This window comes from Oncorhynchus keta, chromosome 22 (assembly GCF_023373465.1).
Source record: "Oncorhynchus keta strain PuntledgeMale-10-30-2019 chromosome 22, Oket_V2, whole genome shotgun sequence".
Classification (NCBI taxonomy): Eukaryota; Metazoa; Chordata; class Actinopteri; order Salmoniformes; family Salmonidae; genus Oncorhynchus; species Oncorhynchus keta.
The window spans coordinates 12,773,620-12,789,772 of NC_068442.1; the positions used below are offsets into that span (position 1 = coordinate 12,773,620).

The window sequence follows — 16,153 nt, forward strand, 5'->3', positions numbered from 1 at the left end:
CTGTAGCAGGACAAGGACCAAGCAGGAGAGCTGTCAGTAGTCCCCAGAGGTGTTAGTGAATCAATAGAGCTGTGGAGGGGGAGGCCATACAGACTCACCGAGGAGAAGGGGCTGAGTGCTGGGTAAGACGAGCCCCAGGGGCGGGTTCCACCGCGGGGTGGGGGGCTGGAGCTGGGGAGGTTGGAGTTGACACCAGTTTGGGTGAGGCCGGCCGTGCTGCCCTGGGAGTTGGGGGAGACCAGGGCAAAGGCATCGTCCAGCAGAGAGTGCATCTGCTGCCGGGCCTCCTCGATGGAGGGCTGGGGGGGCATGTAGGGGGGCGGAGGAGGGGCATGCCCCGGAGGGGGCGAGTTGGGGCCCAGGAAGACGTCATCGTTGGGGGAGGGGGTCCCGGACTCTGGGGCCTGGTCAGGGTCCGACTGGGAACAATAAGAGACTAGATTTGACTAATGTATTACTAATGTAAAGAAGGGAGGAGAAAGATGGTCATTAGCCAAAGCCATTATACACATCATGACTCTAATATTCATTCAGATCAGTTTGGCGTTGGAAAGAATTTATATATACATAAAATGAAAAATTATTATTGTTAATTTAACTTTTTTTAATCACCAAAATGTGATTCTGTTATATTTTTGTAACAACGCCAAAAGGAACAGAAATGTTTTATGTACGTTACATCTGGACCCCAACCAAGAAGACATTCCTCTCCGTTGACAACATAAAAGCACCTTTTACTCTCTGACTGAGATTTCTATTGTGTGTGTGTGTGTGTGTATATACAATATGCTCCACAGGTATACCCACCACATAGGCCACGTTGTTGACCCCAGGGTATTTCCTGTAGGTGCCGTCGCTGTCGTTGGAGATGAGGCGGTCCTTGTCTGCGTCCGTCAGGCTGCCGTTCAGCTGGTGCTTCTTCTTCTGCTTGGGAGAACGCCTCCCCCTGCCACTGAGAGAGAGAGATGTCAATACAGAGTAGCAACACATACAGTATTATGGAAGGGCAAACAAACACCCACAAACACACTGAAATGGCACCCTATTCCCTACAGTTAACTCTTTTTGACCAGTTGGTCTAAAAATGGCACTAATCTTTATATAGTGCACTACTGTTAAGCTGCACTCAAAAGTAGTGCACTATATAGGAAATAGGGAGCCATTCCCAACGCAGGGACAGAATCAAAGGGTTTAGGCCTGGACTCTTATCTACTGCTCGTTTGGAATGGAATGGAGGCCCGGCAATCTGAATAGACATCAAACGTGAGGGGTTTTTATTCAATGGGAGACATCTTTATCTTTCTCCCTAAAATGTTAGCAAACTGAAGGTGCATTTTTAAAAACTCCCTTCTGCTTTTCCACTGTCTCAACTACTCTCCTACGGGTAGGAGACTTCTCCTCATTGTGACTGCAAAAAACACCGGAAGTTTCTCCCAAGTTCAAAGTGATCAAAGCAAATTAGTCTAGATGTTTCTGGGGGTCGTACAGCTCCAAAAATGTATTTTCTCTGTCAGTCATCAGTGAAGAACAGCTGGATGACATTCTCTTGAGAAAAAGTTCAGAATCGTGGTATCTTTTATAATGAGAAACATACAGCAGCTCCCTCAGGTACATTTACTGCACAACCACGCATGCACACCCCTCACTGTGTGCACCCTACCCCTCCCAAACCCCAAATAACTGACCTCTTTTTAGGCTCCATGAACAGCGAGGCCATGTGGATGTCGGGGTCCAGGATCTTGTCGATCTGCATCTGGGCCTTGTGGTAGATGCGGTCCTGGTCCTTGGGGTCAGTGGTCAGACCGTTGTCCACTAGGTCGTCCATGGCAGGGAAGTCATAGTGACCCTTCCTCTTGGCCCGCAGGCGGATCTTGTTCCGGTGGTGCTCGATCTCAGACTTGTGCCTCAACGCCACCTGGGTCTTAATAACAACAGCCAGACATGACTGCAGTGACTCACTTGGTCAGATGCAGCTTTACTATAAGTACTGCACACTTCATTTGACCTTGATTTATACAGGTGAATCTGACCGAGGATGACATCTCCTTTGTCTGTACACTCTTCAGAGAAAAAGGTGCTATCTGGAAGCTTAAAGGGTTCTTCGGCTGTCCCCGTAGGACACGGGCGTCAAACTCACTCCAAGCAGGGCCATGTGTCCGTGGGTTTTCGCTCCTCCCTTGTACACTAATTAGTAAGGAACTCCCCTCACCTGGTTGTCTAGGTCCTCCGTGGAATGTGTTTGACACCCCTGCCATTGGAGAACCCTTTGAATAAGCCTTTTTGGTTCCAGGTAGAACCCTTTTGGGTTCCATGAACCGTTTTTGGTCCCAACTAGAACCCTTTTTTGGTTCCAGGTAGAACCCTTCTTTGGTTCCATGGAACCAAAAAAAGGGTTCTACCTGGAACCAAAAAGGGTTCTCCTACGGGGACAGCCGAAGAACCCTTGTGGACGTCCAGACAGTGGGGAGACTAGAGAGGATCAAGAAACTCATATTAGAATCTACTGTTCATTACTGTAACCTGCATACATGTGTCTGAGGAAGGGTGTTAGTGGGTCCTAGAGGTTCAGCGTCTCACCTCCTTGTTGAAGATGTTGTGTGTTTCTTGCCCACTACCATTGATACCGTTGACAGCGGCACCGTGGTGCCGGGCTGGGAAGGCCATGGGCTGCATGGCGATCAGCTGGATCTTATTGGACAAGCGGCGGCTGTCATCGGCCGAGCGGGACATGCGGTCCACATGCTCGAAGATGGAGGCCGACGACAGCTGCTCATCATGGCCGTTCATGGGTGGAGGACCTGAGGGGGACCAGGGAGGAAGACTAAGGTCAACATCACAGCCAGGCAAGTTTGTGATAGAACTTACAGGTGTCATGCAACTATTTTCACCACCAGGGGCAGATCCTTTGAAATAGATTCACTGAACAGTGTACTTCTACACAGGCATGAAACCGCATTCAATCGGATTACTACTTTTAACATGACCAAGATATCTTTATATATGTATTCCAATTTAAGCTAATGTTTTTTTTGGGGGGGAGGGGGGGGGGAGCTACAACAAGAGAAAGGCAAGTTCATGGCAAAGCTAACGTTAAAACTACTGTTGTTCAAGAACATTCATTGCTCCCCATCTCTGGGACGACACATCTGACTTCTGAATAGTGGTGATTGATGAGAAGCACGACACAAAGCAACCACGACACAACGGACGCACAGACAGCAGCTACAGGTCCCAAAAGCCTCATGTCTACTTCAATACAGAGATAAATTGAACTGACAGAAAGCAAAACTCTTACCAATTCTATTCTTCCCTGAAAGCCAAAACAGACAAGACAGAGAAAGTGAAGTCACGGGAAAACAATGGACAGAAAGATTCAAGTTAAACAGATGACAAGGTAATTCTGTTTAAAACATATCCATATAGGCTAAAGTCTCTCCCTACCATTTCTACGGGACTAAGTCAGCGGCAGACCCAGAGCAAATACTGGAGTCGGACATCGCTCTGCACTACATCATCACTGGTGTGTATACACTACTCTGAGTGCTATGTCAGGTCTTTGACCATCCACAGCAGAGGGTCATTTAGAAGAAGAAATTCCAGTGCTGATAACGTCCTGTCTCATGGCCTCAGCCAAGCCTATTTAGACTGTGGAGAGAAACGAAGGAGCCTCTCTTTAGCATGTTGAGTAGCAGCCCTGAGAGGTAGTGTGTGTGTGTGTGTGTGTGTGTGTGTGTGTGTGTGTGTGTGTGTGTGTAAGTACTGTAGCGTGCAAGAGGAAGGGCTTTAAGGTCTTACTGCTGGAGCCATTCCTCTGTGGTGAGTCAGGTTCAGTCTGTGCCTGGCTGGCGTTGTCTCGGTCTCTGTCTGCACAGTGTACACACCCAGCAACCAGGCCAGAGTGGTACTACACAGGTCTTTCAACAGACTGTCAGACATACTACCTGCCTCGCTATCACGCTAACTCAGTCTCTCCCCCTTCTCTTGCTCTCTGTCCCTCTCTGTTCCTCCTTCACTCCGGGTCTGTCTATCAGTTGCTTGTTTCTCTTCCTCCAAGTCTCTATTTCCCTTGTTTTTCCTCTCTCCCTCACTGCTCCCCTGCCCCGCCTCCTCTTCTCTCTATGTTGCCATGGACACTTGCCATTTAAAACATTGATGGGGATCTTGCGGGCCTGCTTGCTGTCGTTTGGCGTGGCGATAGCTCTCAGGTTCTCCTCGGCTGACTCCCTCTCACGATCACTGGACCCAGCACTCACCATGGAGTCCCCGTCCGATGGAGAGATCCTGTCCCCGGAAAGACACACACAAACTTGTCATGTTCGTACAAACACACGAGCACACACACACACACACAAACATGCTTACACACGTATACACAATTCCGAAGCGCTATATACTATATAGAATGAAAACAACAGTGCTTTTCAACAGTGCTTTTCGTTTGTAATGGCTTTTTCTCAAAAGAAAAAAGCTTTTTGTCATAATCTATCACTAGGATTATTCCCATTGACAGCATAATTAAGCTCATAACTTGGTAGAGCAGCTCTCCAGAGTCAAGGACATGTCAATATCAATCCTCTCTTTCAATCATTACCACTCTAATCCCCTACATTAGTGACAATGTGACAGCAAACTATCACACACATCACTGGATTCAGAATGCTGACTGCCACTCCTGCATTCAAGCCTAAATGATCTGCTATTAGCTGAAGCAATTAGCGAGGAGAAATTATCTTTCAGTCAGAGCGTCTCCCGTCTCACGAAAATAGACCATCACGTATTGACACCATTGATTTAGCTGTTCGGCAGTGGGGAGGCCAGCGATAGGCGACTCTACACAAACTTCTAACCCTGCTGTGTGGGTCATGGGACAGAACATGAACTGAGCTGCCCACAGTAGGTCAGAAAGGAAGTACAGTGGGGAGAAGAAGTATTTGATAACCTGCAAAATCGGCAGTGTTTCCTACTTACAAAGCATGTAGAGGTCTGTAATAATCATTGGTACACTTCAACTGTGAGAGATGGAATCTAAAACAAAAATCCAGAAAATCACATTGTATGATTTTTAAGTAATTTATTTGCATTTTATTGCATGACATAAGTATTTGATCAGCTACCAACCAGTAAGAACTCCGGCTCTCACAGACCTGTTAGTTTTTCATTAAGAAGCCCTCCTGTTCTCCACTCATTACCTGTATTAACTGCACCTGTTTGAACTCGTTACCTGTATAAAAAACACCTGTCCACACACTCAATCAAACAGACTCCAACTGCTCCACAATGGCCAAGACCAGACAGCTGTGTAAGGACATCGGGGTGAAATTGTAGACCTGCGCAAGGCTGAGATGGGCTACAGGACAATAGGCAAGCAGCTTGGTGAGAAGGCAACAACTGTTGGCGCAATTATTAGAAGATGGAAGAAGTTCAAGATCACGGTTAATCACCCTCGGTCTGGGGCTCCATGCAAGATCTCACCTCGTGGGGCATCAATGATCATGAGGAAGGTGAGGGATCAGCCCAGAACTACACGGCAGGACCTGGTCAATGACCTGAAGAGAGCTGGGACCACAGTCTCAAAGAAAACCATTAGTAACACACTACGCCGTCATGGATTGAAATCCTGCAGCGCACGCAAGGTCCCCCTGCTCAAGCCAGCGCATGTCCAGGCCCGTCTGAAGTTTGCCAATGACCATCTGGATGATCCAGAGGAACAATGGGAGAAGGTCATGTGGTCTGATGTAACAAAAATAGAGCTTTTTGGTCTCAACTCCACTCGAAGCATGGTGGTGGAAACATCATTCTTTGGGGATGCTTTTCTGAAAAGGGGACAGGACGACTGCACCGTATTGAGGGGAGGATGGATGGGGCCATGTATCGTGAGATCTTGGCCAACAACATCCTTCCCTCAGTAAGAGCATTGAAGATGGGTCGTGGCTGGGTCTTCCAGCATGACAACAACCCGAAACACACAGCCAGGGCAACTAAGGAGTGGCTCCGTAAGAAGCATCTCAATGTCCTGGAGTGGCCTAGCCGGTATCCAGACCTGAACCCATTAGGAAATCTTTGGAGGGAGCTGAAAGTCTGTATTGTCCAAACCTGAAGGATCTGGAGAAGGTCTGTATGGAGGAGTGGGCCAAAATCCCTGCTGCAGTGTGTGCAAACCTGGTCAAGAACTACAGGAAACGTATGATCTCTGTAATTGCAAACAAAGGTTTCTGTACCAAATATTAAGTTCTGCTTTTCTGATGTATCAAATACTTATTTCATGCAATAAAATGCAAATGAATTATTTAAATCATACAATGTGATTTTCTGGATTCTTGTTTTAGATTCCGGTCCCACAGTTGAAGTGTACCTATGATAAAAAATTACAGACCTCTACATGCTTTGTAAGTGGGGAAACCTGCAGAATCGGCAGTGTATCAAATACTTCTCCCCACTGTATATGTCACTGCTTTTACATTTTCTACCAGGATTATGTATCATATTTCATTTGTAAAGCGCATTTCCCACACTCAATGTGCACAAGTTAGAAACCAAAACACAAAACAAAGCAACAATACATCAAAAAGTAGAAAAAACAAATCACAATATATTAAACAATTACCTACTAAAATATAGACTATATGGCATTTCTATAGAAGGCAACCCCTTTAACAAAATACATCAAATGTCTAGTGTACTGCATTAATAATTGATTAAGATGGGCTTTTGTGAATGGAACATCTTTCAAAACCTGTCTACTGGAATCTCCCTGCTGTGAATGAGGCAGAGCTGCACAGACAGACACACACACACACAGTGGGGGCTACTGACCTTCCTCGTCTGCGTGCGCTGCGGGAGGCCTTGGTGGAGGAGACGGAGGTCCCCTTTGACTTAGGGGTGGGGACCTCGCCGTACTCCGATGCGGCTTCCTTGGAGCAGAGGTTGGGCAGGGGAGGGCCGGGGGCGCCCGCCTCCTGGATTACCATGATGTCATCCTTACTGTGCTGGCCCAGGTGCAGCTTGGCAAAGTCAAAGCCCTTCACACTGGGAGCCTGGAGCTGGCAAAGAGGAGGATAGAGGACACACAGAGGAGGAATGGCGAGACAGAGGAGGGAGGGAGATAGATAGAGAAAGAGAAACAGAGGGCGGAGGGAGAGAGGAGGGGTATAAGAGAGAGAAGAGAGGAACAGGAGCAGGAGGATATATAACAACAAGGAAAATGGAGAGATTGAGAGGGGAGGTGAGAGAGAGAATAAAAACAATCAGTCATCGATTTGCCAGCAGCTTTCAGAGTCGAAGGACGATGTCATCAGACAGATATATGACCGCAGCGGGAGGGAGGACAGACAGACAGAAGTAGGCCAGGCAGGCTGCCTTTCCCCCCAGGAGAGAGAGAAGTGAGCGAGCGAAGCGACAGAGAGATGGAGGGGTAGTGAATTGTGAGTGACTGGGGCTGACTTAGTGATGGGGAGAGCGCAGGGAGAGTACAACAGGCATGAATGAATTAAAAGCAGAGGGATAGTAAAGTGGGGTAAACACAGGACTGTCTCTCTGTCTGCTATCAAGGGGGTTCGTGCACTGGAGTCTAAAGCCTCACGGGCTGTCTCACAACACAGGAGTAGACAGAGAGATCTGAGCTGTGTTAAGTTAGTGCAGTAAGTGGGTTTCTGGTGTTAAGAAATCAGTCAAGTCACAGGGATTCCTTATAGAATATTGAATGAAAAAGAGGAGACTGGTTGACACTGCCACTGTCCCACACTATAACCCTCGACAGCATACATTAAATCGACATATGGGAATTGATTCTTCTGGTAGATCACACCACTTTCTCTAAAATGTCCTGCTCTGATGGAGTGAAACATGGATGTCTTCATGAGAGGCTTGCTCGATGTGCTTTTACCACTGGGTTCACTGGGAAGCTGTGTGCTGCTCTGCCTCTCTCCTCCCTATCACTCTCTATTCTGCATGTTAATAGCTAATATCCCCTCAACATCGGACACGTTCTAATTTCAGACACTCTCTAGCTGTTGGAGAATGTGTGTATATATATATATATATATATATATAATATACAGTTGAAGTCGGAAGTTTACATGCACTTAGGGTGGAGTCATTAAAATGTCACAAATTTCTTGTTAACAAACTATAGTTTTGGCAAAGATAGTACTTTTTGGAGAAATGTCCTCTGGTCTGATGAAACAAAAATAGAACTGTTTGGTCATAATGTCCATCCTTATGTTTGGAGGAAAAAGGGGGAGGCTTGCAAGCTGAAGAACGGCAGCAGGTAGCCTAGTGGTTAGAGCGTTGGACTAGTAACCGAAAGGTTGCGTGATCGAATCCCCAAGCTGACGGTAAAAATCTGTCGCTCTTCCCCTGAACAAGGCAGTTAACCCACTAGGCTGTCATTGAAAATAAGAATTTGTTCTTAACTAACTTGCCTAGTAAAATAAAGGTAAAAAAAATAAGAGGTAAAGTACAATAAGGTACAAGGTACACCATCATGTTGTGGTGGTGTTTTGCTGCAGGAGGGACTGGTGCACTTCACAAAATAGATGGCATCATGAGGAAAATGATGTGGATATATTGCAGCAACATCTCAAGACATCAGTCAGGAAGTTAAAGCTTGGTCACAAATGGGTCTTCCAAATGGACAATGACCCCAAGCATAATTCCAAAGTTGAGGCAAAATGGCTAAAGGACAACAAAGTCAGGGTATTGGAGTGGCCATCACAAAGCCCTGACCTCAATCCTATAGAAATTTTGTGGGCAGAACTGAAAAAGTGTGTGCAAGCAAGGAGGCCTACAAACCTGACTCAGTTACACCAGCTCTGTCAGGAGGAATGAGCCAAAATTCACCCAACTTATTGTGGGAAGCTTGTGGAAGGCTACCCGAAACGTTTGACCCAAGTTAAACAATTTAAAGGCAATGCTACCAAATACTAATTGAGTGTATGTAAACTTCTGATCCACTGGGAATGTGATGAAATAAATAAAAGCTGAAATAAATCCTTCTCGCTACTATTATTCTGACATTTCACATTCTTAAAATAAAGTGGTGATCCTAACTGACCTAAGACAGGGAATGTTTACTAGGATTAAATGTCAGGAAATGTGAAAAACTGAGTTTAAATGTATTTGGCTAAGGTGTATGTAAACTTCCGAATTCAACTGTATATATATATACACACACACATTTTGTGGGACACGCTGTATATTGTACAATTCGAATGTGCAGCAGACCACACCATTTAATATACAACTTTTTTTTTAACCTAAATGATTCATACTAATTCATATGTTAGTATTAAACTGTTATCTACTTTCTCAAAATATAAGATTCATCTGTAAAACAAATAATGAGACATTATTTGGTTACAACACTAAAGAAGATGTGGGTGAAGAACCATTTCTAAGAGTCTACAGGAGGGCGCAGCGGGCTGCGCAATGAAAAGTTGACAGGCAAGTCTTTTTTTACTGGAAGGTTAGCTTAGGATCAAGTTAAACACTTCGGATACGAGGTTGGTGTCTCTTTTTTGAACACAATGAAATGGATATGTCTTGTAATAGAACAAAATAGTAAGGTGGCCAATAACTGGGGACTGTATGCCAATAATACGGGGCCGTATTTTGTTTTGCTAAACCTCTTATCAAAAAGCTGATAGTAGTAGTACTTCAACTGAAATGTCAAACATGCTAATTGCTAACATGTTAGCGAAATTTTTTTGCGACACGAATAATCTCTAGACATTGATGGCTTGGTCAAAAGATAACCCTGCTGAAGGTTATATATTTCTTAAACGCTGTTGAATATGCATATAATACAGGGTGCTACGCTAAGCTTTTGTCTTTGAGAGGGAAATCACTCCAGTATGATAAACCGGGAATGCTAAGCAGTAAGCAGTCTTAGTCACCAACTGAATATCTTGGTAAAAAACATCACTGCCCCACCCAGATCTAGGCTATGCTACTGATTCTACTCACACACTATTCACTAAGTCGGGAGATAACAAAAGAGAGAAAAAAATATTGAAACCTTGGTCTAGTCTAATGGGAACTACAGTACTTACTAAAGACTGATACAGTACATTATAGTATGGTATCCATCCAATATATGGCCTGAGACTACAAAAACTACGATAAGCATCAAAATCATTGAAGCCAAGTATTCAAAAAATACTTTGTTTTATAATAATATGTAAACATGAGTACTGCGCCAAACTAGCTACCATCTCTGTGTGTCTGACCAAATGCTCTCTAAGGCCTGGAAACAGGCCAACACGTCTAATAAGGAGAGGACTACTTCCTTTATACAGTACATTGTACCTTCTGCTTTGCCTTCTTCCCTTTCAACACTGTTTTCACTTTCTCCTTTTTCTCTTCCTCCTCATAGCTCTCACTTTTCTGCGTGGGCTTTGGTTTTGGCTTGGGAGGAGGAAGCTTTGGCCCCTGAGCAGATGGAGATCGATACATGTGATGAGTTGACAAGGTCTCTGGGTGTTCACTACCATGGGACTTCATTGCCCCTTCAGTACAGGGACAATATGCTACCATCCTCTGCTCACAACAACCAACAGATCCAAGTCCACTACACACTACACAACCCATTTTCTTCAGGGTCTTCTACAAACTACTTGCTTCTACTTTGTACCTTCCCCTTTTTCTCATCTTCCTCCTCCTCTTGTTCTTCCTCTTCTTCCTCATCCTCTTCCTCCTCACTCTCACTAAAGGTTATTTGCCTCTTGATTGAAAGAGGAGACCTTGATTCCCTGAATGGTGATTCCCTTAACGATGAGCCCCTGAACGGTGATTGAGTGGACTGAACAGAAACAGGAAAGAGAAATAGAAGTGGAAAGAGGGGATGCGTTATGTGATGATGGATGATAGGTGTTGGGCAGAGGTAGGGAACGATAGATGTGTCTGATCATCAATGTGTGTGTGTGTGTGAGGATAGAGATTAGACAGCCCCCAGCAGCAGCAGCAATAGGCAGAGCAGATCCTAACTGTCTGGATAGCAATGAGTGTGTACTATGCAGGGTGTCTGTGTGAGCGCATGCATGCGTATATGTGAATGTGCGCATGTGTGTGTGTTACTGTCAGCCAGGGGGATCTTGCAGAGCTGTGTAGAGCTCCAGTACAACAGGGGCAGCCATGGGCAAGAACACAGCCGCTGTGCCTTACAGCAGTGAGAGCCAGTTACTGTCGGGCTTGCCTGCCACATAGGGAGCTTGTGATCCTTTCCATGAATACACTGGATCACTGGACAACAGGGGAGGGAGATGGGCTAAACTATATGAGAGTATAGAGTAGTAGTACTAAACTATATGAGAGTATAGAGTAGTAGTACTATCAGCACAATGGCAAAACTCCCACTTAAGTCACATTTTCACTTAGTCTCCAATTGACACCAAAACAATTCTACTTAAGTTGTAGGAGTCACCCCAGAGACCCAGCCTGAGACTACCACAACCACCCTATATGGCGAGAACTACAGCCTTCCAATCATAACAAGGAAGTAGTGTCTCATACAGACATGGAGAAACAGAAGTGGTTTAGAGGAGTGCACTGCCAGGGAGATAGAAACCTAGATATGGATATGTCCTTTAGAGGGGCGATAACCATATAACACAAGCAGTGGAGACAGGAGTCGACTGGCTGATAACACATCACTCTCTATGCTGTGTGTGAAGGTGGAAAAATAGCTGTCAATATCAGAGATAACTAAAAGTACAATGTACTACGCACAGAGATTCTGCAGATGGATATATATACAGTGGGGAGAAGAAGTATTTGATATCCTGCAAAATCGGCAGTGTTTCCTACTTACAAAGCATGTAGAGGTCTGGAATTTTTATCATAGGTACACTTCAACTGTGAGAGACGGAATCTAAAACAAAAATCCAGAAAATCACATTGTATGATTTAAGTAATTAATTTGTATTTTATTTCATGACATAAGTATTTGATACATCAGAAAAGCAGAACTTAATATTTGGTACAGAAACCCTTGTTTGCAATTACAGAGATCATACGTTTCCTGTAGTTCTTGACCAGGTTTGCACACACTGCAGCAGAGATTTTGGCCCACTCCTCCATACAGACCTTCTCCAGATCCTTCAGGTTTCAGGGCTGTCACTGTGCAATACGGACTTTCAGCTCCCTCCAAAGATTTTCTATTGGGTTCAGGTCTGGCTCGGCCACTTCAGGACCTTGAGATGCTTCTTACGGAGCCACTCCATAGTTGCCCTGGCTGTGTGTTTCGGGTTGTTGTCATGCTGGAAGACCCAGCCACGACCCATCTTCAATGCTCTTACTGAGGGAAGGAGGTTGTTGGCCAAGATCTCGCGATATATGGCCCCATCCATCCTCCCCTCAATATTGTGCAGTCGTCCTGTCCCCTTTGCAGAAAAGCATCCCCAAAGAATGATGTTTCCATGCTTCACGGTTGGGATGGTGTTCTTGAGGTTGTACTCATCCTTCTTCTTCCTCCAAACAAGTTTAGAACAAAAAGCTCTATTTTTGTCTCATCAGACCACATGACCTTCTCCCATTCCTCTGGATCATCCAGATGGTCATTGGCAAACTTCAGACGGGCCTGGACATGCGCTGGCTTGAGCAGGGGGACCTTGCGTGCGCTGCAGGATTTCAATCCATGACGGCGTAGTGTGTTACTAATGGTTTTCTTTGAGACTGTGGTCCCAGCTCTCTTCAGGTCATTGACCAGGTCCTGCCGTGTAGTTCTGGGCTGATCCCTCACCTTCCTCATGATCATTGATGCCCCACGAGGTGAGATCTTGCATGGAGCCCCAGACCGAGGGTGATTGACCGTCATCTTGAACTTCTTCCATTTTCTAATAATTGCGCCAACAGTTGCTGCCTTCTCACCAAGCTGCTTTCCTATTGTCCTGTAGCCCATCCCAGCCTTATGCAGGTCTACAATTTTATCCCTGATGTCCTTACACAGCTGTCTGGTCTTGGCCATTGTGGAGCAGTTGGAGTCTGTTTGATTGAGTGTGTGGACAGGTGTCTTTTATACAGGTAACGAGTTCAAACAGGTGCAGTTAATATAGGTAATGAGTGGAGAACAGGAGGGCTTCTTAAAGAAAAACTAACAGGTCTGTGAGAGCCGGAATACTTACTGCTTGGTAGGTGATCAAATACTTATTTCATGCAATAAAATGAGAATTAATTACTTAAAAATCATACAATGTGATTTTCTCGATTTTTGTTTTAGATTCCGTCTCTCACAGTTGAAGTGTACCTATGATACAAAATTCCAGACCGTCTACATGCTTTGTAAGTAGGAAAGCCTGCAAAATCGGCAGTGTATCAAATACTTGTTCTCCCCACTGTATATATCCATCCCCACTGTATATATCCATCCCCACTGTATATATATCCATCTGCAGAATCTCTGTGCGTAGTACATTGTACTTTTAGTTATCTCTGATACCAACAGCTATTTGCCCCCCTCTACCTTCACACACAGCATAGAGAGTGATGTGTTATCAGCCAGTCGACTCCTCTGTGTCTCCACTGCTTGGGTTATATCTAAAAGACATATCTCTGTTCATATATCTAATAACTACACAGACAGACCAGACAGACTGATCCATCAGAGACAGGATAACCCCTAATAAGTACACAGACAGACCAGACAGACTGATCCATCAGAGAGACAGGATAACTCCTAATAACTACACAGACAGACCAGACAGACTGATGCATCAGAGAGACAGGATAACCCCTCATAACTACACAGACAGACCAGACAGACTGATGCATCAGAGAGACAGGATAGCCGTGTAGAGTAGGGCCATTTAAGACCGTGGTTATGGACAAAGAGACAGGCAACATAAACATGTAAGACCCAACACACCCAGACATGACAGCAGGTTAAAAGAGGTGAATAAACTCTAGGATCATGCTCCTTGGCACGTCGTCCCTCCTCCTCCCCTCCTCCCCCCTCACCTTCAGTCTCTTTATTTCTATCAGGTTTTTGATCACCTTCTGTCTCTGCTGGACAGTGGTCATGGCGTCGGGCTGGAACTCCAGCTTGTCGGTGCGACACAGCTTCCAGTACAGGATGGAGATGATGACGACGGCCACACCTAGCGGCACCACCACTCCGACAATGATCCACACGCTGGTGTTCTCCGTGTCCGTGGGAGGGTAGCCCGCCACCTTCTCCACAGCTACAGGGACATAGAGACATACTTAACACGTAACATGATATAGAATATTATAGAGTGTGTGTACATCATTTATGTGCAATTATATGCATATGTATATGTGTGTGTGTGTGTGTGTGTGTGTGTGTGTGTGTGTGTGCGCGCGCATCTGTCTGTGTTTATATATCCCCATCAGAAATCCAAACTAGCACACCAAGTGAATTTCTAAACAGCTAGAGTAGATGCACTGCATGGTACCCACTGTGTTCCACGCACAACATCTTTAGGCTGTCGGTTCCCCTGCTGTAACCAAGGGACTTCATTAGGATTAATTAAGGCTTGTCGTACCCCTTGGGAGAACCCTTGCCTGCCGTGAGTCTTACAGCAGGGACAGAAGTCCCCTGAGGTGCTCTGACCGTGTGTTAGGCTTTCATCCCGAACATGGGTATATAATGAGGTTGATAGACATTTGACACAGTCTATAGGATAAAGTAATTAGTTGAGACGCTGCTATAAATACATGTCAACATATACTGAGAAAGCAATTCATTAGTATTCTCTTTTTATCCTTTTTAACTGTGCAGATGCACTTTACTATGATCAGGAGCTCCAAAAGCTTAATGAACACGTGCTGTGTCAATGAATGCACTGGTGCATTGATATGTGCCTGAACAAAGACAGGATGGATAAAATCGAAAGGTTAGATAAGATAGATAAAATAGATAAAATAGATAAATAGGATAGATAAGATAGATAAAATAGGATAGATAAAATAGATAGATAGATCAAATAGATAGACAAGATAGATAGATAAAATAGATAGGATAGATAAAATAGATAGATAAAATAGATAGATAAAATAGACCACGCGCTCTCACCACTGGTGTCCCCCAGGGCTCTGTTCTAGGCCCTCTCCTATTCTCGCTATACACCAAGTCACTTGGCTCTGTCATAACCTCACATGGTCTCTCCTATCATTGCTATGCAGACGACACACAATTAATCTTCTCCTTTCCCCCTTCTGATGACCAGGTGGCGAATCGCATCTCTGCATGTCTGGCAGACATATCAGTGTGGATGACGGATCACCACCTCAAGCTGAACCTCGGCAAGACGGAGCTCCTCTTCCTCCCGGGGAAGGACTGCCCGTTCCATGATCTCGCCATCACGGTTGACAACTCCATTGTGTCCTCCTCCTCCTCTCTCAACTAACATCAAGGCGGTGGCCCGTTCCTGTAGGTTCATGCTCTACAACATCCGCAGAGTACGACCCTGCCTCACACAGGAAGCGGCGCAGGTCCTAATCCAGGCACTTGTCATCTCCCGTCTGGATTACTGCAACTCGCTGTTGGCTGGGCTCCCTGCCTGTGCCATTAAACCCCTACAACTCATCCAGAACGCCGCAGCCCGTCTGGTGTTCAACCTTCCCAAGTTCTCTCACGTCACCCCGCTCCTCCGCTCTCTCCACTGGCTTCCAGTTGAAGCTCGCATCCGCTACAAGACCATGGTGCTTGCCTACGGAGCTGTGAGGGGAACGGCACCTCAGTACCTCCAGGCTCTGATCAGGCCCTACACCAAAACAAGGGCACTGCGTTCATCCACCTCTGGCCTGCTCGCCTCCCTACCACTGAGGAAGTACAGTTCCCGCTCAGCCCAGTCAAAACTGTTCGCTGCTCTGGCCCCCCAATGGTGGAACAAACTCCCTCACGACGCCAGGACAGCGGAGTCAATCACCACCTTCCGGAGACACCTGAAACCCCACCTCTTTAAGGAATACCTAGGATAGGATAAGTAATCCTTCTCACTCCCCCCCCTAAAAGATTTAGATGCACTATTGTAAAGTGGCTGTTCCACTGGATGTCATAAGGTGAATGCACCAATTTGTAAGTCCCTCTGGATAAGAGCGTCTGCTAAATGACTTAAATGTAATGTAAATGTATAGATAGATAAAACAGATAGGATAGATAAAAATTGATAAAATAGATAGGATAGATACAATAGAT

The 16,153-nt window shown here is 45.4% G+C and overlaps 1 protein-coding gene across 2 annotated transcripts in view; it reads right to left on the reverse strand.

The window, feature by feature from the left end:
- LOC118401066 (UPF0606 protein KIAA1549-like) overlaps positions 1-16,153 on the reverse strand; it is an 83,923-nt gene that overhangs the window by 12,359 nt on the left and 55,411 nt on the right. For both annotated transcript variants that reach the window (XM_035798267.2, XM_035798264.2), the window contains exons 11-17: positions 13,987-14,174; positions 6,814-7,040; positions 4,139-4,281; positions 2,578-2,798; positions 1,686-1,921; positions 808-952; positions 99-419 (exon numbers count right to left, since the gene is read on the reverse strand). In XM_035798267.2, the coding sequence (XP_035654160.2) occupies positions 99-419; positions 808-952; positions 1,686-1,921; positions 2,578-2,798; positions 4,139-4,281; positions 6,814-7,040; positions 13,987-14,174 (1,481 nt within the window). The remainder of the gene's footprint in view (positions 1-98; positions 420-807; positions 953-1,685; positions 1,922-2,577; positions 2,799-4,138; positions 4,282-6,813; positions 7,041-13,986; positions 14,175-16,153) is intronic.